This window comes from Cynocephalus volans, chromosome 1 (genome assembly GCF_027409185.1).
Source record: "Cynocephalus volans isolate mCynVol1 chromosome 1, mCynVol1.pri, whole genome shotgun sequence".
Taxonomy (NCBI): Eukaryota; Metazoa; Chordata; class Mammalia; order Dermoptera; family Cynocephalidae; genus Cynocephalus; species Cynocephalus volans.
Window position 1 is genome coordinate 243,900,522 of NC_084460.1, and position 24,411 is coordinate 243,924,932.

A 24,411-nucleotide genomic window follows, 5' to 3' on the forward strand; every position below is an offset into this window, starting at 1 on the left:
TTGACTTTCACATATATTATCACCAATTTGCCTTAATATCTTGTAAGGTAGAAGAGGCACTATTAAACTTACCTTCAAGAAGAGAAAATTGTCAGACAGCTGATGTCGCCAAAAGTCACAGACAAAATAAAACTAGAACTTTGACTTTTTTTTATAGTATAATTAGACTTAGTCCACCAATCCTAGCTCAGTGATTTCCCCCCATTAATATCAGACTTCTTTGATCCTGTTTTCAGATCTCCCCATTTATTCTGGGAATCTTAAAACCAAATCTTTTGTAGTATCTACCAAATCAGGTCCCACAGAAGATAACTGCTACTCCACTATCATTTTCTTCCAAGAAGTTAGTGTTCTGATAGCCTTAGGGAATCTTGACAACTTATGACAAATGTACTTAGATTTGGTAGCATATGTAATTAAGTTTCTGGGTGTGGCTACTCCTAAGCTCAGAGGCTGAGGCAAGTACAAACATATGACTTCTGGTTAAAGACTAAGGTATATTTTGCTCAGGATTCTCATCCCACAGGGTCCTGAGCCATTCCTGTGCCCAAAGATCTGGGTCTCCCAGCAGTAGTGATTCTGGCAAGAAAAGCAACTTTCCTGCTGTTGACTGCAATAAGTAGATGGAACCAGGTGTTGGAAAATCCTTTATGTCAGTTAAACAGAAAGGACCCAGTGAGACCAGGATCAGTGTTGTAAGCAATAATAGTCACTCATCACTTCCTTACCTGGCAGCAGCCCACAGAGTTTATGGGTGGATTCAAAGTACATAAGCCAACCTGACTCTGTGGTTCCTTCTTTCTTCTATTGTACATGACTTGCATCAGAAAATTCATTTTGTTAGCACTGCAATGTTTGTGTGCTGAATGTCATCAAATCAAATCTAAATGTTGATTTTTCACTTTCTGAGTCTATTTATTGGAAAACATATGTATATTTATAAAGAGAAAACTAATAATTTAAAATGTATAATAAATACTTTAAAAATTAACTCGTTCAAATGCACTGTATATTTTTAGCAGTGCCAAGAACAGAGACCTGATTTTTGATGTTCCCAACTCAGTGCCACTCACAAATATTTGGTCCTGTAAAAAAGGAGGGGTGACAACCTGAACAACCAAATATTTACTTGATCCTCTTCCAGAAAAAAAAATCCATTAGCATGGACTGAGAACAGGGAGTGAAATTCTTAAAGCCGGGAAGATACTGACATGCTCTTTGAGCATTGCAAGGTGAGTGACTGCTATGAGTCTTTGATTGTATCTTTCCAAAGATGAATAAAAGAAAGCCGTGTACATTTTTTTAACAATGACCTATTGAGGAACATGTTTGAAGAGATCTAGCACATTATAAATTGCACGGATGTTTGCTGATCTTTGAAACAAAGAATCATAATACAAACAAAATTGAACACTAAATAGATTTGTGGGATGCTTATGATGTGATAGGCACTAACCATATATTATCTTGTTTAATAGTTACAGCAATCCCACGATGTTTTAGAATTCCCAATATACAAATGAAGAAATTGAGCCCACCCTAAGATAATACATCTAGTAAGTGGCAAAGCTATTACTTGGACCCAGGAATTTTTCAGGACATTCAGCGATGGTCATACTCTGTCTACTTAATTCATGTGGGTAAACAAAAGGGTGACTCTCAGTAGTGGAGGATCTCTCTTTCCATGGTGCAGAAAACCTTTTCTTCTACCCATGGCAATACCTTCCTGGTATCACATGATCTGAGAAGCTATTATTATTATAAGAAGTTATTATTCAGAAATCTGTAAGGACAGATGAGATGACACTTCAAGACACACACACACACACACACACACACACACACACACACACACACACACACACCTCTACACAATCCCTGGTAGTGGAGTGATTCCCCCCATCACCATTTTTCTCAAGGCAATTCTAGACAAATACAAAGCTCTGCATCTATGATTACTTATTTTGTGTTCCAGTGCTGCTCAGCCGAAATCATATTCTTTCTTCAGCTTGGGCCATGCTGTGTTCCAAGAGTAGGTATGTTTTGCCAATCAGTTCCTTAGTATGTTAATGAGTATGACTTACAAAAAAAAAAAAAAAAAGCTGGAGGTGGTGATGGAGCTCCATGGTTTAAAAAAACATAAACAAAATTAAATCAGCATTGTGACTACTGAAGACTGCCCCAAACTGATTTGAGTAACACTGAAGACATGCATTCCTCAGGACAGTGGGCAACACTTCTGCTTTTTCTGAAATCATTTTTCCCAAAGGATAAGGAGACATTTTTCCCCTTCAATTATGCATTTATTTAAGTATAATGCTTAGAGGCCAACCACTTGCCCTATTTCCAAGCTGCGGAGACACCTTGCTGACACCCCCAGGTGCCATTTACCATTTACAGGTTGAGTATCTCTCATCCGAAAGTGTTTTGGATTTTGAATTTTTTCAGATTTTGGAATATTTGCATATACATGAGATATCTTGGTGATGGGATCAAAGTCTACACATGAAGTTCGCTTACGTTTCATATTCACCTTACACACGTATCCTGAAGGGAATTTTATACAATATTTTGAATAGTTTAGTGTATGAAAGAAAGTTTTGACCGTGATTTGACTGTGGCCCGTCACTTGAGGTCAGGTGGGCATTTTCCACTTGTGGCATCGTGTCGGTGCTTAACAAGTTTCAGATTAGAGATGCTCAACTTTTATTTATTTCCACTGACTCTGACATATATAGAAGAGGAATAAACTTTTAAGTAATCATTATTTTTACTGCAACCATGTCTAATCATATCAGATCTCACCCACTGCGGCTGCTCCATAAAATGTCAAATGATAGAAGAGCTGAGATTTTGGACTTTTCTTCTGGGTTGTGAAACTTGGAAGTAATCCAGCTGTCAGTTCAAAGACAAACTTCACCTGCGCTGTTTCAGATCCATCATGCATAGGAAATGGAAAGATAGGGTTACACCTAGTGAGGTGCTGAGACATGAGAAATCGAACCGACCCTAGGGCCATGTTAATTAATGTGGAGCTCTGCCGAGCAGGGCTTATCAAGTGAAGGGACCGGAGACTCCCCAACTGTGCACAGTTCAAGATCAAACCCAGCAAGCCCTTATCCATGGCTGAGAGGCACTCCACAGATATGTTTAAAGCACAGCCTGGATGCTGCTGGCACCAACTCAAATGCCTGCAATGGGCTTTCATCATGTAGCTCTAAGTGCCACAGGATTTCAGGACAAACTGAAGCTCAACCACCTCCATTAACAACAGCAAAAGGTGGAGACTAGAGGAAAGCCAGGAAGACCCCAAACTTGAATCACATGCCAAGGAGGTAACACCACATTGAGAAGCAGCCAGTGCTTCATGAACTGTGCTTGAGCTGCAGGTCAGGACAGAGGCATCAACATCTCCCTCACAGACACTGTGTCTTTTCACATTTCCATCTTGTTGTTAAGTTCATGGGCATCAATAGCCCTTTGCATATTAACATTTATTTCTCCTATGCATTTATACTCTCTATGCCATATCATGAGCTGTGGCAGCCAGAGAATTTTTGATGCAGCCTAAATTCTGCACAAACATAATGGAGATTTGTTTTTATTTGTTTTGATGGAATTCAAACTAAGCCCCAGCTGGAAAGCTGTTCTCATGATCAGTTTGCTGGTTTCGAGAAAGATGTGGTATTTGTCCAGCCCCTACTTCTCAAGCACCTTTTTCTTAGGAGCCTGTACTCACAGGGTCTGTGAAGGGCTGAGAGCCAAGTGTTGAGAGAAGGAAAGCTGGTGTGTGTGCCACGTGCTGATGGAACGCGGCGGCCGTACTGAGTGACGTTCCGCACTGTTAGCCTGCACCAGATGTCCTGTGCAGAAGGGATCTGTGGGACCCACACCAGTTATGAACTCTGGAATCTGCAGCTATGGAGAGAAGTTCCTTCCTCTTGTGTCCCCTTTCTTGCATGTCTAATACTTTTTCCCTGAGCTTGGAGTAACTATGTAAGGTGCTAAGTGTCACCTGATGAAATAGTTACTTTAGTTGCTAATTATACTAGTAGTAGCCAAAGAAGGAAGCCTCTGAATAACTGGATCAAAACAACACCAAAACCACAAGGATTTTCTATGCTAGTATTATTAGATAATTTATTCACTCCCTTACCTTCCCCTATGAAAGTGCATTCTAAAACAAAATTCTCTGGTAATTGGTTACCTACTTTCTTTGTCTTTCATCTCCATGCATGAATCCCCCACGAAGACAGGATATGGGGTCACATGCTCACAGTGTCACAGGTGATACATCTGCATTTTGCATAAGATCCCTGGGTAGCATTTGCTTGATTGTGTTGGTGAAAGACGCCTGATTTGGGCAATCAATCAGTCAGGAGAGACCCTCCCAAGGAACAACGAGACCACGGCTCCGGATGCAATTAGCAAGAGGTTTTATTGAACACACGGGTACCCGGGCGGCTCAGTCTCTCGGTAGACTGGCGCGCCGAGTAGAGTTTTTGAGCTTGTTTTATAGCAAAAAGCGCGGGTACAGAAGCGAGAAGCAAGGTAATTGGTCGGTTTAAACAAGGCCAGGGAAAAGCGCGGGTACAGAAGCGAGAAGCAAGGTAATTGGTCGGTTTAAACAAGGCCAGGGAAAAGCGCGGGTCATGTGGGAGTTCTTGAAACAGCTGAAGGGCGCCCTGGAAACTGCTGTTGAATTTTTTTTTTTTTTTACTAGGGTATTTTTCTGTGCCTTGCGGAATGGCGTTACTGCGGCTAGCTTGGAAAACACTTCTTTCATTCCCCCATTTCTCTTGTGGGAAGCTCTAATCTTAGAGCGAATTTAGAGGTTGTCTTCGTTGTCTAGGGTCTGATATTTTTGTCTAAGAACTAGAATTTTTACTGTACTTACCCTGTCATTGATGAACTGGACTAACCTATTGATGATGCAGGGCCCGAGGGTGAACAACAGAAGGAGGAGCAATAGGGGCCCGGCTATGGTTGATAGGAGGGTAGTGAACCAAGGGGAGTTATTGAACCACCCTTCATACCAGTTTTGGTTTTTCTGGCGCTCCAACTGTCTTTTATCTAGTCTCTCTTTGAGTTTTCTCATGGAGTCTCGCACCACACCTGAGTGGTCTACATAAAAACAGCACTCTTTTTTTAGGGCCGCGTAGAGGCCTCCTTCTCTTAGGAACAGTAGGTCAAGGCCTCTTCTATTTTGGAGTACTACCTCCGATAGGGAAGTCAGCGAGTCCTCCAGCTTGCTGATTGAGTCCTGGAGGACCCGGAGGTCAGTATCCATGGCGGTCTGGAGGCTGGCTAGGCCTTGTTGGAGGTCTATGGGCCCTTTAACTAGGGCGGATGCGCCAGTACCTATACCTGCTGCGACCCCCAACCCCAGAAGAACAGCTAGGGTAAGTGAGACAGGCTCTCTTTTAACCCTGGGGTGAGGATCGTCATAGGCCTGCAACAAAGTTTCTTCAGAATGGTAATAGATGCGAGGGACCAGCTGAATCAGGATACAGAAATCTTTAGACTGATTAAAAACTGAGGTGGAGAGGCAGGGGGTGAGGCCGGTGCTGCAGGCCCACCAGCTATGGTTGGTGGGGAGCAGGTACTGATGTTCCGTGGAGGAGTTGATGGGTAGGGTCTGGTTGCAAAGATGCTGATGGGTAGAGGGCACCTTTCCTATGCACGACCCGTGTCCTGAGACCTCAGTGAGGGTAAGCTTTTCTTGGCTCTCCCAGCGGCACTGGGTATAGTTGGAGGTATAAGTGAAGGCCCCTCCTAAGGAGGCAACTCCTTCATAATAAGGGGGACCCAAGGCCAAACAGAGCCAGCAAGACTTCGTGGCGTCTGGGTCGGTGGCATTTAAGGCTAGGAAGGCCCCCCTCACAAGGCCAAAGAGTCTGTCGCCCGTGGTGGGAGACAGGGTGTTCAGGACAACACTTCCCTCCAGTACCGTGGGGACTTGGCTAGGAGCCGCCGAGGGTTGAGAGATGGGCGGCGCTTCCCTCGTTGGGGAAGGGGGGGTTCTGTTAGGGGGTCCTTGTTTCGCAAGGACGGAGTTGGGGCCCACTGTCTCAGCTGGCTTGCTGGTGATCTCTAACCGAATGGTCAACCGTACGCCCGGATATCTAGACACATAGAATCCCAATCCCCAGGTTTTTCCTATTATCTACTCTTTGGATTGCCGTCCTTGTTCTGTGAAATTTATTTTAAGGGGGTTACACCAGCCGGTTTTTTCACAGGTTGCCAGTAGGGCACCCCATGATCGCTCTGTGTTATTCCATTTTACAGTTATGAGGTCCCAGGAGGACGTAGGTTGCCAATAAACAGTCCCCGTGGTTTCACAACCCCATTCTTTACAATACAGGGATTCTAACCCTCCACACCTTCTAGCTTCTGAAAGGGACCGGCCATCCCGGGGACACACGTAGAAGGTGGAACTTGCCATTCTGGTCCTAGCCTTAGGGTAGCTGCATCCTATGGCTCCCCAGGTGATCTGTCTATAAGCATTTTCATAGTTTGAGTCAGGGGGTCTGACTCTCTTAGAGGTTGATACATCGGTTCCTGGGATATCCCAGGACTCAAGACCGGCCGCCAGGGCACATACATCAGGTGTAAGAATGGGCCACCAAGTCCAAGGGGGCTGGACTTTCTCTGTCTTCCAGACAACGTTCCCAGTTTGGGACAGTACCTGCCAGGTGAGGGTCACAGGCTGGTGAGGGTTTTCACTCCAACCCGTTCTGCCGCCGCCGAAAACGCAGCTTAAGAGGATGATCAGTCTTTTCCAGCTCCCAAGACTCATCTGGTGCCGAGGGTGGTGCAGGCTTGAGGTGAGAAGCATGGACCCAGGCAGCGATACCGTCGACTTTTACTGCGGTCGGGGTGGTCAGCAACACCAGGTACGGGCCTTTCCACCGAGGCTCAAGGCTGCTGGGTCGGTGGCGTCTGATAAGCACTCGGTCTCCGGCCTGGAACGGGTGGGGGATTGTCACGGTACCGGGCTTGTACACCTCCTTGATCTGGTCCCAGATCTGGGTCCTCACAACTTCTAAAGCCTTTAAATGAGTAAATAAGACAGGGAGAAAATTATCATCGGGACCCAATGTCCCTCCAGACTCGAGTATGGGGGGTGGTCCCCCATAGAGAATTTTATAAGGAGTTAGACCAAACTGGCCAGGGGTATTCCTGGCTCTGAGCAGCGCTAAGGGAAGGAGGGCCACCCAGTCTTTTCCACCGGTCTCTAAGGCTAATTTGGTTAAGGTCTCTTTGATTGTCCTGTTCATTCTTTTTACCTGACCTGAGCTCTGGGGTCTATACGCACAGTGTAACTTCCAATTTATCCCCAGTTGAGTGGCCAGTCCCTGACTTATCTGAGCAACAAAGGCTGGGCCATTGTCTGACCCGAGTACCTTAGGGATCCCGAAGCGGGGTAGAATTTCTTCTAATATCTTTTTGCAGACGGTCAGGGCCGTTTCAGTTTTGGTAGGAAAAGCTTCTACCCATCCGGAAAAAGTGTCTATGAATACCAGCAGATACCTGTTTCCATACCGGCCAGGCTTTACCTCTGTGAAGTCTACCTCCCAGTATACGCCGGGTCGATCTCTTCGTTGTCTCTTTCCGATCTCTCGGTAGGTTGGGACCGCATTAGTCATGACACAAGCCTGACACCGACTGGTGACCTCGCGAACTACAGACTGGAGGTTCGGGATGAGGAGGCTGGTGCGGTTTACTAATTGGAGAAGCTTTTCTGGTCCCAAGTGTGTCAACTGATGCAACCGCTGAATAAATTCTTTCCCCCGGTCAGGGGTGAGCTCTCTTGGCTCGGCCTTAACCTGGGCGGGTTCGATTAGCTCTTGAGGTTTTGTAGTTTCTGCCAGCACTCTGGTCGACAGGGCGGCTTGTTTTGCAGCCTCGTCGGCCCTCCGGTTCCCGGTGGCCACAGGGTCATTTCCCCTCTGGTGGCCGGGGCAGTGGATAATGGCGACCCGCTTAGGGAGGTGAATGGCCTCTAGCAGGGCCAAAATTTCTTTCTTGTTTTTAATGTCTTTTCCCGCAGAAGTGAGCAACCCCCTCTGTTTATATATTGCCCCATGAATGTGAGCAGTGGCAAAAGCATACCTGCTGTCGGTGTAGATGTTGATGTTTTTTCCTTCGGCCAGGCGTAATGCCTGCGTCAAAGCCACTAGTTCGGCCTTCTGGGCTGACGTACCTTCTGGCAGGCTGCTTGCCCACACCGTCCGCTTGCCATCTACGATGGCGGCCCCTGCTCTCTGCTTACCCTCCGCGATGAAACTGCTACCGTCCGTATACCAGGCTGGCACCCCGGGCAATGGCTGGTCTTTCAGGTCTCGTCGAGTTCCAGTTTTTTCGGCGAGGATCTCTGAGCACCTGTGTACTGGGGTAGCTTCCGATTCGACTGGTAGGAGGGTAGCTGGGTTCAGGATGGCAGGGGGTGCAAACGATATCCTTTCATTTAGCAGCAGGCTCTGATAATGAGTCATCCTGGCATTGGTCATCCACCGGTCGGGGGGCTGCCGCACAATGCTTTCGAGGCTATGGGGAGCAATCACAGTCACATTCTGTCCCAAGGTTAACTTATCAGCGTCCTTGAGAAGGAGTGCCACGGCTGCAACCGCTTTCAGGCAGGTTGGCCACCCGCTAGCCACCGGATCCAATTTTTTTGATAGGTAAGCTACTGGCCGCCGCCAGGGTCCTAAAGTCTGAGTAAGCACTCCCCGGGCCACACTGGCTCTCTCATCTACGTATAGAGTAAATGGTTTGGTGAGGTCTGGGAGGGCCAAAGCGGGGGCTGACAGCAAGGCTTTTTTTATGTGGTCAAAAGCTTTTTGATGTTCCTCAGTCCAGGTAAAAGGGATGCTTTCCTTTGTTAAGGGATACAGGGGTGCAGCTAGGGAAGCAAACCCAGGGATCCAGAGCCTGCAGAATCCTGCAGTGCCCAGAAATTCACGGACCTGTCTGGGGGTCGTGGGAGCGGGGATTTTCATAACAGTAGCCTTTCGGGCCGGGGTCAGCCATCTTTTTCCCCCCTTGAGTAGGTACCCCAGATAGGTGACCTCTCTTTGGCAGAGCTGGGCCTTTTTAGCCGATACCCGGTACCCTAATTTACTCAATTCCTGTAGGAGCTTTTGTGTCCCTTCTTTGCAGTCTCTATATGTGGGGGCTGCCACCAAGAGGTCGTCTACATATTGGAGTAGCACTACCTGAGGGTTGAGGGCCCTAAAGGGGGCCAAATCTCGGTGGAGGGCCTCGTCGAAGAGAGTGGGAGAGTTCTTGAACCCTTGGGGCAGCCGTGTCCAGGTCAACTGACCTGCGTTACCTTTTTCTGGGTCTTTCCACTCGAACGCGAATAGCGGCTGGCTGCTGGGGTGTAGCCTGAGGCAGAAAAAGGCATCCTTGAGATCTAAGACTGAATACCAAGTGTGGCAGGGCGGAAGGGAACTCAGAAGGCTGTAAGGGTTTGGGACGGTGGGATGAATATCCTGTACCCTTTTATTAATTTCTCTCAGGTCTTGGACTGGCCGATAGTCATTGGTCCCTGGCTTTTTTACAGGTAGTAGAGGGGTATTCCAGGGCGATTGACAGGGCACTAGGACCCCTAGGTCTAAGAACCTCTGGATGTGGGGTCTGATACCTTCCCGGGCTTCCTTGCTCATTGGATATTGTCGAACAGCCACCGGTGAGGCACCTGATCTTAGTTCCACTACCACTGGTGGGACTTGATTGGCCAGTCCCATGCCTGCCCTCTCTGCCCATACAGTGGGAAAAAGTTGGAGCCAGGATGGGTCGATAGAGGAGGGACCTGGCTTTTCATGTAGCCGGTATTCTTCTTCTAGGTTCAGGGTCAGGCACAGTGTAGGGCGGTCTTCCCATGTTACTTGTGGGCCCTCAGCAGAAAACTGGATCTGGGCCTTTAGTTTGGTTAAGAGGTCCCTACCCAACAAAGGGGCGGGGCACTCGGGTATGACCAGAAAGGAGTGGGTCACCTGTTTATGTCCAGCCTTTAAAAGTCTCTTTGTGGTCCAGGGGTAGACTTTGCTCCCTGTTGCTCCTTGTACGACTGTCCGTCTGGACCCTACCCTTCCCAGGGGTTGGGTCAAAACTGAATGTTCAGCCCCGGTATCGACCAGGAACTCAATGGGAGTCCCCTCCACAGTCAGCGTTATCCTGGGTTCGGGGAGGGGGTCCGAACCTTGACTCCCCTAGTCATCTAGGGACAGAACTTTGGCTTCTCTGACGTTTTTCTTTCGGGGACATTCTCTTGCCCAGTGACCCTTTTCTTTACAGTATGCGCACTGGTCTTTGTCCAGAGGAGATCTTTTATCCCTAGGTGTCTTTCTTGCCTGGTTGCTCAGATTCCCTGTCTGCCTATCTCTAAAACCTTTTTCACTTACCACTGCGGCCAAAATCCTAGTCAAGTTTTTTTCTTGGCGCTTATCGCGCCGCCTTTCTCTCTCTTCTGCCTCTTTTTTTTCTCTTTTTTCTCTTTCTTTTTCTGTCTCCCTTTTGTGGTACACCTTTTCTGCCTCCCTCACTAAATCTTGCAAGGAATAATCTTGGAGCCCCTCTAGCCTCTGTAACTTTTTTCTAATATCTGGGGCTGACTGTCCGATGAAGGCCATGGTAACTGCAGCCTGCTGCCCCTCAGAAGAGGGCTCAAACGGAGTGTATCTCCTATAGGCCTCCATTAGGCGTTCTAAGAAAACCGAAGGGGGTTCTGCCGGTCCTTGTAAGACCTCTCTTACCTTAGCCAAATTGGTGGGGCGCCGAGCTGCCCCTTTGAGACCTGCCACTAGAGTCCGGCGGTAGACCAGGAGACGCTCCCTACCTGCGGCTGTGTTGTAGTCCCACTGAGGTCGATTGAGGGGGAAGGCCTCATTAATGAGGTTGTCGAGTTGAGTAGGGGCCCCGTTGTCCCCCAGGACATTCTTGCGGGCCTCAAGGAGAATCCTTTCTCGTTCCTCCGTGGTGAAGAGAATCTGTAGGAGCTGTTGGCAATCGTCCCAGGTGGGCTGATGAGAAAACATAAGAGACTCAAGGAGCCCCGTGAGTCCTGCTGGATTTTCAGAAAAAGAAGGATGATTAGATTTCCAATTATAAAGATCTGCTGAAGAGAAAGGCCAATATTGCAGAGGGACTAGGCCGTTGGGCTCGGCTGGGGGTCCTATGGCTCGGAGGGGTAAAATCACAGTGGAGTCAGGACCCGAGTCGTCTGCCGGACTGCGGGCACGGCGACTCCTGGTCCCCGCGGCTGGTCCCTCAGGATCGGAAATATCGGGCGCCTGGACCGGCGCCGGTCCTACCGCCTGAGGGGCCAGAGGAGGTGGCAGGGCTGCCGGATAGGGCGGGGGCTCAGAGAGAAGGAGCGAGTCGTCTGTTGCCTGGTAGATGGGGGGTCGGGGAGGAGCGGATGGCCTCTCTGGACTGGAGACGACAGCGACCTTGACAGAGGGCGGCATCCATGATGGGGGACTCTGGGCGAGGTCTTGCCACACCACGATATATGGAACTTGGTCCGGGTGTCCCCCGATTTCCTGAAAGACAATCCTTTTAACTGCGGAAATGACAGAGACATTAAAAGTTCCTTCCGGCGGCCACCCGACACCGAACGTGGGCCACTCGGAGGAACAAAAGGTCCGCCATTTTCCCTTTCTGATTTCCATGGACAGATTGTGAGCCCTTGCTCTCACGTCCCTCCAGTGATCTAGAGTGAGGGAGAGAGGGGTAGAGTTATTTTGTCCCATTTCGAAGAGAGGGACCACGACACAGAGGCCTATCAGGAACAAAACAAAAAGAAACCAGAAACGGCGGCGAGATCGAGTAGCGTAGAGACAAAAGAAGGAGTCAGATGGCAGAGCGCGCCTCTCTAGACGCGGCAGTGGGATCAGAGCATAATGATCCTCTCCTGAGGGGTCCACCAGGCGTCCCTGGTCCTCCCCTGATCCTGGGACGTCTCCCAGGATTACCGGGCGGTGAGCCCCCGAACACGTCTGTTCGCTACTCACACGTCGCTCCCAGAGCGATCAGCCCGGAACAAACTGAAACCAAAATGCGCGCACTCAGAGGGACAGTCAGAGTTACGGAGTCAGACACAGAAACGAGACACGGAGCGATCGCTGGCCAGCTTACCTCCCGTTGGTGGGTCGGTGGTCCTTGGGTGGGGGTCTGATCCCGGACGAGCCCCCAAATGAAAGACGCCTGATTTGGGCAATCAATCAGTCAGGAGAGACCCTCCCAAGGAACAACGAGACCACGGCTCCGGATGCAATTAGCAAGAGGTTTTATTGAACACACGGGTACCCGGGCGGCTCAGTCTCTCGGTAGACTGGCGCGCCGAGTAGAGTTTTTGAGCTTGTTTTATAGCAAAAAGCGCGGGTACAGAAGCGAGAAGCAAGGTAATTGGTCGGTTTAAACAAGGCCAGGGAAAAGCGCGGGTACAGAAGCGAGAAGCAAGGTAATTGGTCGGTTTAAACAAGGCCAGGGAAAAGCGCGGGTCATGTGGGAGTTCTTGAAACAGCTGAAGGGCGCCCTGGAAACTGCTGTTGAATTTTTTTTTTTTTTTACTAGGGTATTTTTCTGTGCCTTGCGGAATGGCGTTACTGCGGCTAGCTTGGAAAACACTTCTTTCATTGGGATCCTTTTATCAACAAGTTTAAGATAGCTGAGCTTTATTCCATGTTGAACTAGGATCATTGTTTTAAATCATTAAAGTGGTCATTTAAAATAGTTATTAAAGCAGAAAAGAACATAGCCTAGTCTACCTATCTGTATCTTCCAGTCTGAAGTGCACAGATTAAATAACAGCAAGTGACAGTCTTCCTATAACCATTTACTTATGTGTATAATATATCCCTCCACCTCACCTCCTACCTCTCCCCTCCTTGCTCTTTGTGCACCAGCCCAGCTGACCTCTGTAACGTCCTTGGGGCACACTGGCAGGCCTGAGCACTTGCTGTCTCCTCAGTCTGAGGGCTCTTCTGCAGCTGTCTGCGTGGCTAGCTCCTCACTTCCTCCAAGTCTTTGTTCAAATGTCACTGTCAGAGAGGACTCCCCTGGCCACCCTTTTTAAAGCTCACCCTGCACCAGACACTTTCTGTTCTCCATCCTTGCTATATTTTTCTCCTAAGCATTTACTGTTACACTATAAATAAATACATATTATGCATTTTATTTTCTAGCTCATTTAGTGTTTGTCTCCCCAAGCAGAAAGTAGGGGAAGAGTTTTTGTTTGTTTTTCTCCATGCTGCGTTGGGGGGGGAGGGATGGCTGGCCAGTAACAGGGGTCAAACCTTGGACCTTAGTGTTTTCAACACCAAGCTCTAACCAACCAAGCTAACTGGCCAGCCTATTAGAAATTTTTGAATGAATGAATGCATGAATGAAAATGAATGGGGGCCAGGCTCTTTGCTGGTCACTTGTGATCAAGCCAAACATAGTTTCTCATTGCAAGGAGTTTATAGGCTCATGGAAAAGACAGCTATTAAGTAAGAAATTAAAATAAATATGTACCCATACAAAAACCTGCATGCAGGTGTTTATAGCAGCTTTATTCATAACTGCCAAAACTTTGAAAAAACCAAGATGTCTGTCAGTAGGTGAAGGGGTAAATAAACTGTGGGTACATCCAGACACTGGAATGTTATTCAGCGCTGAAAAGAAATGAGCTGTTGAGCCATGAAAAGACATGGAGAAAACTTAAATACATATTACCAAGTGAAAGAAGCCTACCTGAAAAGGCTACATGCTGTATGATTCCAACTACATGACATTCTGGAAAAGACAAAGCTATGGAGACAGTGAAATAATCAGTGGCTGCCAAGGGTTGGGGGCAGAGAGCATAAAGGACTTTGACAGTATAATGCTGGATACATGTCATTGTACATTTGTTCAAACTCATAGAATGTACAACACCAAGAGGGAACCCTAATGTAGAGTAAGGATTTTGGGTGATAATGATATGTCAGTGTAGGTTCATCAACTGTGAAAAATGCACCACTCTTGTGGAGGATGTTGATAATGGGGGCAGACAATGCATGTGTGGGGCAGGGGGGACAGGGAAACCTCTGTAGCTTCCAGGCAATTTTGTTGTTAATATAAAATTGCTCTAAAAAATAAAGTCTATTTTTTAAAAATGTACATATAATTTGCAATCAAATCTAAGTGTCTCCAAAATAATGAGTTTAAACGTGAAAAGGTTAGTGTCTTGAATATGGAAAAAACAAAAAAAGCTGACTCAGGTGTCTGTGAGAGGGAACAGCAGTGGGGCCTAGTCTGGTCTCCCTGCGGAAGTGATGTTTACACCAAGACCTGAGCTTTGTGTGGAGGGTCAGAGGCAGGAGAGAACAAGGCAGGTTCTGGGAATTAAAATCATAAGGGCAGGTTCCAGGTGGCTGAAGTGGCATTGCAGGAAGCGAGGATCCAGAGGTACAAAGAAGCTCAAGGGGAGAGGCGGGGCTGGTCTTGGTGGGGCTGGGGGTGGGGGGTGGGGGGGTGTCAGGTCTGGCAAGTGATCTTCAGGAGACTAAGCAATGGGGAGCCATGGAAGGTTTAAGCAGGAAAATGACATGATCAGAGCAGAATAGCATTTTAACCAGATTTGGGAGAAGCAAGATGAAAATCTAAAATGAAATAGCTCTCAGTGTGTGCAGACTGTCAAGTCCGTCCCTGTGAGAACTGGCTGACTCTGAACAAACAAAAATAGTAAGCACACAGCGTGCAAATGAAACAATTTCTTGGGATCCTTACAATTCTAGGGACACAGTGAGCCCATGCCTGCCTCAGTATTTTCACCCACCATGTCCTCCTTACTGGAAATGTTCTTTTCATCCATTCAAAGCTACTCACCCTTCACAAATACAGTTGCAGTCTACCTCCTCTGGAGAACCCTTTCGTAACTCTTTCTGTCCTCACTGTGTCTTACCTTTGATCTGCTAAAGCACTAAGGTACACACCACACAATTTAGCTCTTAATGTTCTACCTTGTTGAATAACCTGATCCATTATTACCTTAAGCAGAATGTCCTCTCCTGACTAACAAGGACTCACATCCCACCTACATCCTCCTAGAGAAGGACTGAGAACATACTAGGTTCTTCCAAAACGTACCAATTAATTTAGGTCCAGATTATTGAATATACCTGACATTTTACAGTCTTAGAATGACTCTTTAAAGAGTCACACTTTATAAATGAGAATATCTGGGGCAGATGTATGTCAGCAAGGAAAGCCAAAGGAAGAACTACGCTTTAGGGTTATTATCTGGCTATAATTTAGTCAAGAGACTCCAAGCAAAAATAATTGAAAAGCCTCTAAGGTTGGGCACGTGTAAAGAACAAAAGCAGAATATCCAACATTTAAAGGTAAATCTCAAATATAGTTCAAAATTAAGCAGTTGCCACAAGAATGCCCAGTAGGACTTGAAAAACGAACTTCAGTAAAATTTAGCCAACTGTATAAATACCAAAACAGTGGTCAGTACAGGCAGTGTTGATATCCAAAATAATGGAGTGAAATATACAAGAACAGCTCTATTTCTGCAGGAAGATGTCATAACATTTCTTTCTTTCTTTCATTTCTATCCTTGATATTGAGAATATTATGAACAGATTCATCAGCGATTACTTCCTGTATACTTCCAATGTCTTTTCATTAGCCGTCAAGGACCATTCAAAGGATTAATATAAAATAGTGTGCTATCTCTTTACTCCAGTTTCAAAATGTAAGTATACCGCAGTAAACTATCTTTTCAGTGAAAATTTAATAATGTTTTCCTAAGCCCTTATTGAGATAGACAACGATGCATGGGTTACATATTGCTGATATAGATCAAGAAGTTTGTTAGATTTTACAATATGCTTATACATAAAAGTTATAGCAGGTCCTCTCTACCTAAACTATGCTGCAATTACCCTATGTTTATTTTGTGTATCAGTTACAACACGATGGGGATGCCAATCACACAGCTCTAGTTACAGGTGTGTCAGCATTTCTATTCCAGGTCCTTATATTCAAGCGTTTATAACATGGCCATAAAAACCAATCATGGAATGAACCTTGGCATACAAAAGTCACTTCTGAATAGAAATTTTAAAAACCAAATTAGATAAAATCTCCACATGCTTTGCTATTCTTACATTACCCACAGGCCCCCAAATGAATTAGCAGGTCCTTTTCTCTTATTTGCTTTTTTTTTTTTCTCCAAGGAAATTGTGTACTTCACGGCCTTTGGGTCAGTTTTTAATCTGACTTTTCTGGTAAAGGTTATCACTTGGAGTGAAAAGAATTAAGTTCTTTTGGGCAAAAATATTTTCCTTTAGGTGGTGATGGGAGGAACAAGGTTAGCCAATGCCGAATTCTCAAGTTTGAGCTCAAGGCTATATTTTTGGATATAAACAATATGCTAGTATTGCAACTGTGCGATTAGATGCTCTCTTTTTCTTGAATAACTTCTAAAATTTTAGGTAATGAAAAACTGTGAGAACTAAAATTCAATCTTATTTTTCCCTTGCAACTCCAGTAACATAGTTACTGACTGCAAACTGTGTTCTGAATATTTTGTGAACATTATGCCATTTAGTACCCACACTAATACTGCAAAGAGGGATTAATTACTGCCTTTGATTTATAAATGAGGAAACTGAGGCTCAGACCAGTTAAATAACTTGCCAGCGGTCACACAGTGAAGCTGGAACCAAAACCCATGCCCATAGGCATAAGTTAAATCTGTGTGTATTCTATATAGTCATAACATGGTAGGTCATGCTAAAAAGTGCCCATAATTAAGAGGAACAAACTATTCACAGTTAAATATATACTCTAAAGGGCTTTATTTTACTAACATGAAATATGTGTTTGAATGACAACTACTAGGACTTTACAGGGCTGGGCCTGCCACTCCTTTTGGCATGCTCATTTTGCCCACATCGTCTTTGGCAATTTCCCTAGTCATCTGCAATTAATTCAAAAAGTTTACCGCAGGAGTTAATTGATCATGATGACTGGCAGGTACATTAACTCAAAGCTAGAAATGCTCTTGCTCTCAAAGACCCCTTCCATCCTGGAGCCTGGCTGCAGCTGTGCTAAGCCTGGTGGGTTACCCTTAACTGATGATTCATTTTCATGTAAGTTGAACTTGTCCTTAAACAGCTGCTAGTTATTAAAGTTTAATTTTGATCAGATCCTTCTTCAATATTTAGTAATAAAAGTCCAATTCACCAAGTTTCCAGGTTTTTCAAAAATCACTTTTTCGTTTCTTGGTTAGTAATTTTAATTGAAGGAAAAGGGGGAAAAATCTCAAACATACGAAACTTTTTACCACAAAATCTTTATCAAAATCTTTTTTTTTTTATAATGTATTTATTTTTATCATAAGCCCAACAGGCAAAGACCAAAGTGGTTTCAGTATCTGGCATGGAGCCTACTGCAATATTGATGATATAATATCAATCATGATTATAAGTTACTCTGTTACCATTATGTGAATATTATTTTATAAGCTTTAATAAGATGCTTGAGCATTTAAGATAAATGGCTTAAAAGTCTAAATTCATATTCATGCCAAATACTTAGGACACAGTTTTCCTAATTGTTCTAGTCCCTTGGGTCAGTAACACAGTTTATAATCATCATAAAATTTCATTCTTAATTCCTTTTAATTTATCAGAAGAAAAATATGAACGGTTATTACCCAATTAAAATACTCCTGATGCTTTTAAGGTAGACTTTATGGGGTTTTGGAGTTTCACTGAAGACAATTAAAAAAAGAAAGAGCAGCTGCATGACTTCAAAGTGTTTTTAAGTGCTCCGAGTTTGCAGAGATATTCAGCTGTTCAGTGGTGCCCCCGTGTTCCCACCTGTCTTGTTCTCGTATCGTCTGTGATGTAATCAAGGAACAGGAACATTTTACCCATGTGAAAGGTGCAGGGGTATGTGACTAGAGATAAAATTTTCATTTAGTAGCTACAGAATCCATTCTGATTCTTACAGATACTTTGCTTACAGTTGCCAAGAGCAGGGACTCGGAAGAGGGTCACCAAAAAACCTGAGACAAATGCATGAACTTGAATCTACCTCCTAGGCTGGACACAGTGCCACTGGCATTGTGAGAGACACGAGAGTACCCTTGGAATGGACACTTTGTCTTTACTAAAGGTGTTTTCTCTAGATGATTCACACGCTACCTGCTAGAAAACAACCTAGGAGGTGCCTGTTCACAACCCAGTAGGGCAGACTCTGTTACAAAGGTTACAATTTCTTCCAGAGAAATTAAATGGATCAAAATGATTAACATCCACAAAAAGAAAATGCATAGTCATCAAAATTGCATTCCAATTCATCATGAAGGAACTACAAACAGAATTTAGCCTGACATTCCTTCCTCTGATACACTCAGTTTCTGTCTACTTTCTTCTCTATTTGGTCAATCCATACTGTATGGAAGTCTATTGTTATTTCCTTCCCCTCATTTATCAGAATATCTTAATTTCATGTACATGTGTCCAGTTCTCTGAAACAAAAGCCCCTAAAGTTCATAAACTTCTAAATGTTTACTTAATATTAAGATAAAAATACTCTTGGTGAGAAGTAAAGATGTCTTATTTGTGCCAAGGCTTTCAAACAACTGGTGAGCCTCTGCAGGACAAGCTGAGTCTCTACTGTGGGAGCAGCAGGATTAGGTGGTAGATGAGTCAAAGGCAGAGTTATTCAATTACAAGCAAACAACTCTCATTCGTGGGGTGTGTTATAGCTCACGAAGAGCTTTAGGATGCACATGTTGGTTGCATCACTGGGTAAAATAAGCATACCCACTATTTCTAGAAACAATTCACACTTGTCTCTTAGTACATTGTTCATTTGTAAGTGATATTTTCTTTTTAAATAGACTAATTTTCACTAGAAATATTTAAGATGGATATTGTAAAAAGTGATGAAGTAGTATGCATTCTTAAGTAAAAATAATGCCACATTTTTAAAAGAACATTGTTGGTTTATTACTTAAATGGGTTTCACACACTATGGCACATTTGGCACCAGTTACTGTGTTTTGCTGTAGCATGAGACTCTAATGCCTGAGCACTAGTTACTCCTGTTCTAAAAAGCTATGAATTTTGATACACGGCTCCTCATTATGAAAGCTTACCTCTTCATGGCTTCACCCAGGTGAGGGTATGGCTCCAGGTTTTTCTTTTAGGCTCTCTGACCTAGACGAATGAAGCTTGGAAGCCGGCAGCAGCAGGCGCTGACTTGCAAAGGAGGGCCCCATGGCTGCAGGGCTTTCTGCCTTCACCAGCTGGGGAAATCTAGCCAGGGCACATGGAGTCACTAAGTCTTCCAAAGCAGGAACGGAGCCCCAACTTTTAAGGAGGCTAGCCAAACAGGTGACAAACTGCTGTACTTCAAAGACAGGAAATCCCTTCAAACATTAAATTGTAAGGAAACAAAATGACCTACATTCAGGAAAATGGGGAGCCAGTAATTCAGCGTCATGTTTGTTCCAGTTTAATGAAGCATGTTTGGTGGAGATTAACTAGTCCTGAGGATCCCTAATCTAAGTAGATGGCAGCCTTTTCCACCGGAAACCCACGTTTTCAAGATCTTGTTTTAAAAAGGTCGCTTGAGTTCACATCAGATTGAAGTTACTATGTAAAGACTCTTTCTGGGCCAGTTTTTACCCTTAACATTAGTTTGGCTTAAAATTACAATTACTCAGAATGTTTAAGAAGTCTGGAAAAATGTTTTCAAGTGTTCCTGAACATCAAAATTAAGGAAAGGCATCAGCCCAGAGTACAGCCTTGGGAAATGAGCAGATGGATTGTTTAAAGTTTGAAAGCCAGCTTGGAAGCTCCCCAGTATCAAGGCACGGATTCCCCAGTAGTTTTTCCCAGCTCCAAATGCAAAGTCTAGATGGTTTTCTTGCCAATCCCCAAAAGTGCTTAGGGTTGTGGATGTTGCAGTTTGAACCATATGCCAGTACTAAATTCCTGTCCAATTCGCTCAGAATAAAGGGAGGGCTGAGGGTGGGGACGGCTGAAGGGCAGAGAAATGGCGCATGCTATTTTCTCATTGCAGGGCCTCTGTTTCCCCAGCACACGGAAGTTACTGAACAAACGTTCAAGTGGGAAGGAAACGTATGGGTGAAAGCCAACCTCATCTCAGAACAAAAAGTTGTCTTGCCGTGTTTACATTTTCCAAAAGCAAAAATCCAAAAAGGGTTGAGATTGGAAAATTCCTAGGAAACCAAAAAGCTTAACCCACATTCCACAGTTTTATCAATTTAAGCCTCTTTAAGCAAGGAGGTCAAACTTAACTGTGCTTCCCGCTTACAAAGCCAGTCAACTTATTTTGTATGTACAGCTATAAACTGTTTGCAAGTTTCCTAAGTCAGGCACTCAGGGTGAATTATGAATGGAATTAGCCAGCTTGACTTGGAATTTCCTCACTTTTACTAGTCTTTAAACAAGATTTTTATACATTCATATGTAATCGATGGGACCAACACATGAAATGGCCCTTCACATAAAACACTCTGTTTGAGTGATTTTGCAGTTAAGGAAACCTAAATATGAACTTCTAATGTGGAAAAGGTAGTTTTTACATGCTGTTTTAAAACTGATGTGGAAAACTGATGAGCTGGCCACAAGATTTCTGTCAGAAACTGAAATTAAGTTTATATTTTAAAATACAATTGTAAATGCTTGCTTTCTTTTACAAAGCCAATCTGCTTCTCATATTCTTAGCCTTAGTTACCTTAAAAATACATAAATTTGGTATTTGGTTATTGAGTTTTGAAGTTGCAGGGTAGAATAATTTAGATATTCATAAATACAGAGCACAAGAAAATCATTCCTGAGTACAATATTACCTTTAAAATTATTATCCAAAGGAGTGAATGCCACACCTCCTGATTTAATTTCAGCTATTAGCTATTTCATACCTTTATATATGTTATACAACTTACACTCTCAAAATTTTTCCTACAAACTGGCATGTTCAAATTGATTTCAATAACAATTTGTGTGCATAAAAAAATGAGATCAGGATCAATGCCAAGTTTTAGAGAAAGAAATGAACTTGAATTGTGTTTTACTCCAACAAGGCACATGTTCAAATTTATCACATGTATATAAAAAGATTAGCATAAAATACTTCTCAATTGTTTATGTAGAAAGTAAAAAGGAACAAATTCCAATAATTTTTTATTATATAGCTGATAAAACTAAATATTTGGAACATTAATGAAAGGTACTAATTAAAATACACATAAAAATTTCAAAGTTTAAAAAGCAGTTGGACAAAATACTCCTGCCTCTTAGAATATAATTGCTTGCACATCTTGATGGTCTTATAGATTTCAGTATTAAAACGTGTTTACAAATTTCATGTTGCCTTTTCAAGTCCCTCAAACATATAAAGAGCCAAGAATAGTGTTCTATTTTCTTCATAATAAGTTCAAAAGTATTCACCATCTTAACAGAACTGTATATTATTGTAATATTTTTTATAACTGATTATGGCATTATACAGATTAGAAAATAGCCTCTCTTTATTCTTTTTTCTTTTGGAAGGAGGAGGAATAGTGCGAAAAAACCACTTTAAAACATGCTTTATATTCATTTAAAATGTTTAAATTCCTAAGTTTCTTTACGAAAATCTTTGACCTCAATTTTATATAGACTGCATTTACAGGCTTGGAAATTCTCTTCTCTCCATTAAACTCCTTAAATAGGGTTGTATTAATCTTATTTAAAAGTTTTTAAAAAACTACTAACAGCAATCATATATCTAGCTGGAGAGAGTTAAAAATAATAGTTGTGATGTTTTAATATCTATGAAACTATTTTTTGAAGGACAGATGAACTTTAATCTGAAATGGAAGACAGAACAAAACAGCACAAGTATAGTTTCCTTTTGAACTTCATAAATCAATGAAGAAATGTTTATCATAAATTTTTTAATGCAAAACTTTTAGTCTGAACTATTGAGAAAATCCTAGGTAGTAAAAAATGTGTTTCTGTACTTCCATAAACATACTTGCCCTATATTCAAAGGCGACACTGACCTACCATGTTCACCATTAACTGTGTGCAGGGAATGGCTCGAAGACCAGTTCCTGAGGGTCATCTGCCCCCTACCCCGGGGCAGGCACACTGAGTCAAAATGTAATTTTATTATTTACATCCATTCCTTTTAATTCTGTTTTTATTTGCTGCAAAGCCTTTGTTAGCTAACGTCAAACCAATACTTCAGTTGACTTGTTTGCTTTTCTATCCCTGCTGCTCCAGGCTATTTCAAATTTAATACTTTGCAAATGACAATAAACAGGCTTTTAAAAATTGTTAAAGAACAACTTTTTCACATAACATAACAAAAAGTGTCTAAAACATGGGGATATAATTCCCATCGTAAATTCATTACATTTATTTCAAACCAGAAGTATTAAGCGAACATCGCTTATCAAGAGATCCTTGGATACTTCATTTGTCCTTGAACATTAACTCTGCCACCTCACAATCAAACGCCCTTGCCATCTGCAAAATTAAAAATACAAGACGTTCTCATCCTCGTAACCTATGCAAGCCTTTGCAGGAAACCGGAGTATCTTACGTGGTAACTTTAATTTACCTCTTTTAGGCTTTAATAACGATTTGCTTAAAAATATTTACTTTCTGGCAAAACGTAGCTCATTCTTAAATGCAGCTCAAAACCTTGGACATGCCTGAAGAAAAATGACGCCACGAAACGTGTCACTGCCCATTTCTTTCCTGTTTCACTCACTTCTAATGAACACGCTGTATTGACTCTTCAAATGGCAGCGTTGCCATCATCAGGAAACGCAAAACAAGCCGTGGCACACGTTGATCGTGTCTAGCTGCAAAGCCCCCATCTTTCATTGGGCACCGAAACCCACCTCTTACTCCCCGGAAGACAAATGGCTTTCAGAGCTCGCACCCTCTTTACGAACCTGCGCGGGGCTGTGTGGGGAGGGGGCGGCAGGGCTCGGGTGGGGGCTGCTTCTCCTCCCAACGGCGCAGACGGGGCGCTCGAGCCGCTTCCCGCCGGTCCCACAGTCCACTCGGAGCGGCGTGGAGAGGAAGTCGCACTCCTTTTCCAGGCGGAGCCTCCGCGATGAGCCCGGGGGAGACCCCCGGCCGTGGGCCCCGGACCGCGGACGGGGACAGGAGGAGCTGGGACCCGGTGATCGCCCGCGCGCCTCATTAACCACCCGATGCCGGGCGCGCGAGTTCGGGCCCCAGGCGGGCGGCCCAGCGCGTCCGGGCGGGCCGGGGCCGAGGGGTTCCCCAAGGCCGCGGGCGCTCGGAACTCCCGGTGAGGTGGCCGGCCGGGGAGAACTCGCTCCCGGGGCCGCGGTGCCCACCTCGGGCACGCACTTGAACCCGTGGCGAGGCCCGCGACCCGCCGCCATCGGATCGCACCCGCGGCCAGCGCGGAGCCGGACGTCGGCCTCGCTCGTCCCTCGGCCTCCCTCGGAGGGACGGCCAGGCCCGGAGAGCTCGACTGGGGGACCCGCCCTGTCCCCCGGGGTACGGCATCGCGGGGGTGGGGGCGTGGGGGACAGCGCATCCCACTCCCGGACCCCGAATGTGAAAGCGGAGACCGAGGGCCGCCTGCGGCAAAGCTCGACTTACACTTCATTTTCTTCCGATTTGGAGAAAATGTCACAGGAGAGGGGGCAAAACTCAACAACAGCCCTAACTGTAAATGTGATTTCGAGGGGGCCGGGGCCGAGGCGTGCGCGCGGCGGCAGGCGGCAGGCGGCGTGGCGGGGATTCCCGGTCTCGCAGCGCGCCCTAGTGGACGCCCTTCCCCTCGCCGGCTCCCCCGCGACACTCGCTCCGTCTCCCGTGCTCCTTACAATCTGCAATATATTATTTCTTCCAAAGTATTGACAATGTGTGAGACTCCAGTAACCCCGGAGCTCTTGTCTGTAATCAGCACATTTATTCACATTTAGGAGGAAAAATCCGAATTAAATCCCCGTGACCCTGGTTGGGTTACACTGTCATTTTCCCTGGATCCTCTTTTAAATCCACTCCACACTGCTTCTCTATTACATGCTAATTTAATTTTACTGTGGAAGATATTTTCAGCATTTGCTGAGGACAGTAAATTTTGTAGTTTATGTTATTTCACTTTTTATGACTTTTTAACACTTAATAAAATTTTATTAGAGCACTTTTGTGTTTACAAGGCCACAAAACTCTTGGCAGGTTGTCAGAAGTCCTTTTTATTATGATCCTACTGATATACTGCGAGTAATGAAATAATCATGTCCAGAAATGTATCAAAGGCCAGAGGGATTATCCCACTTAATAGCAACACAGATGCGCCCAGAAGAATGCGGACACGCGGCAGGACGGGCTGAGAGGCTGCGGGAGA

The 24,411-nt window shown here is 44.7% G+C and overlaps 1 protein-coding gene across 1 annotated transcript; it reads right to left on the reverse strand.

The window, feature by feature from the left end:
* Positions 1 to 6,164: 6,164 nt before the first annotated feature.
* Positions 6,165 to 23,445, reverse strand: LOC134391227 (collagen alpha-1(I) chain-like). The gene is made up of 2 exons (XM_063115240.1): positions 22,976 to 23,445; positions 6,165 to 7,052 (listed from the first exon to the last, which is right to left on the reverse strand). The coding sequence occupies exons 1-2, from the start codon at positions 23,435 to 23,437 to the stop codon at positions 6,723 to 6,725; spliced, it is 792 nt and encodes a 263-aa protein (XP_062971310.1). The 5' UTR covers positions 23,438 to 23,445; the 3' UTR covers positions 6,165 to 6,722.
* Between the last annotated feature and the right edge of the window lie 966 nt (positions 23,446 to 24,411).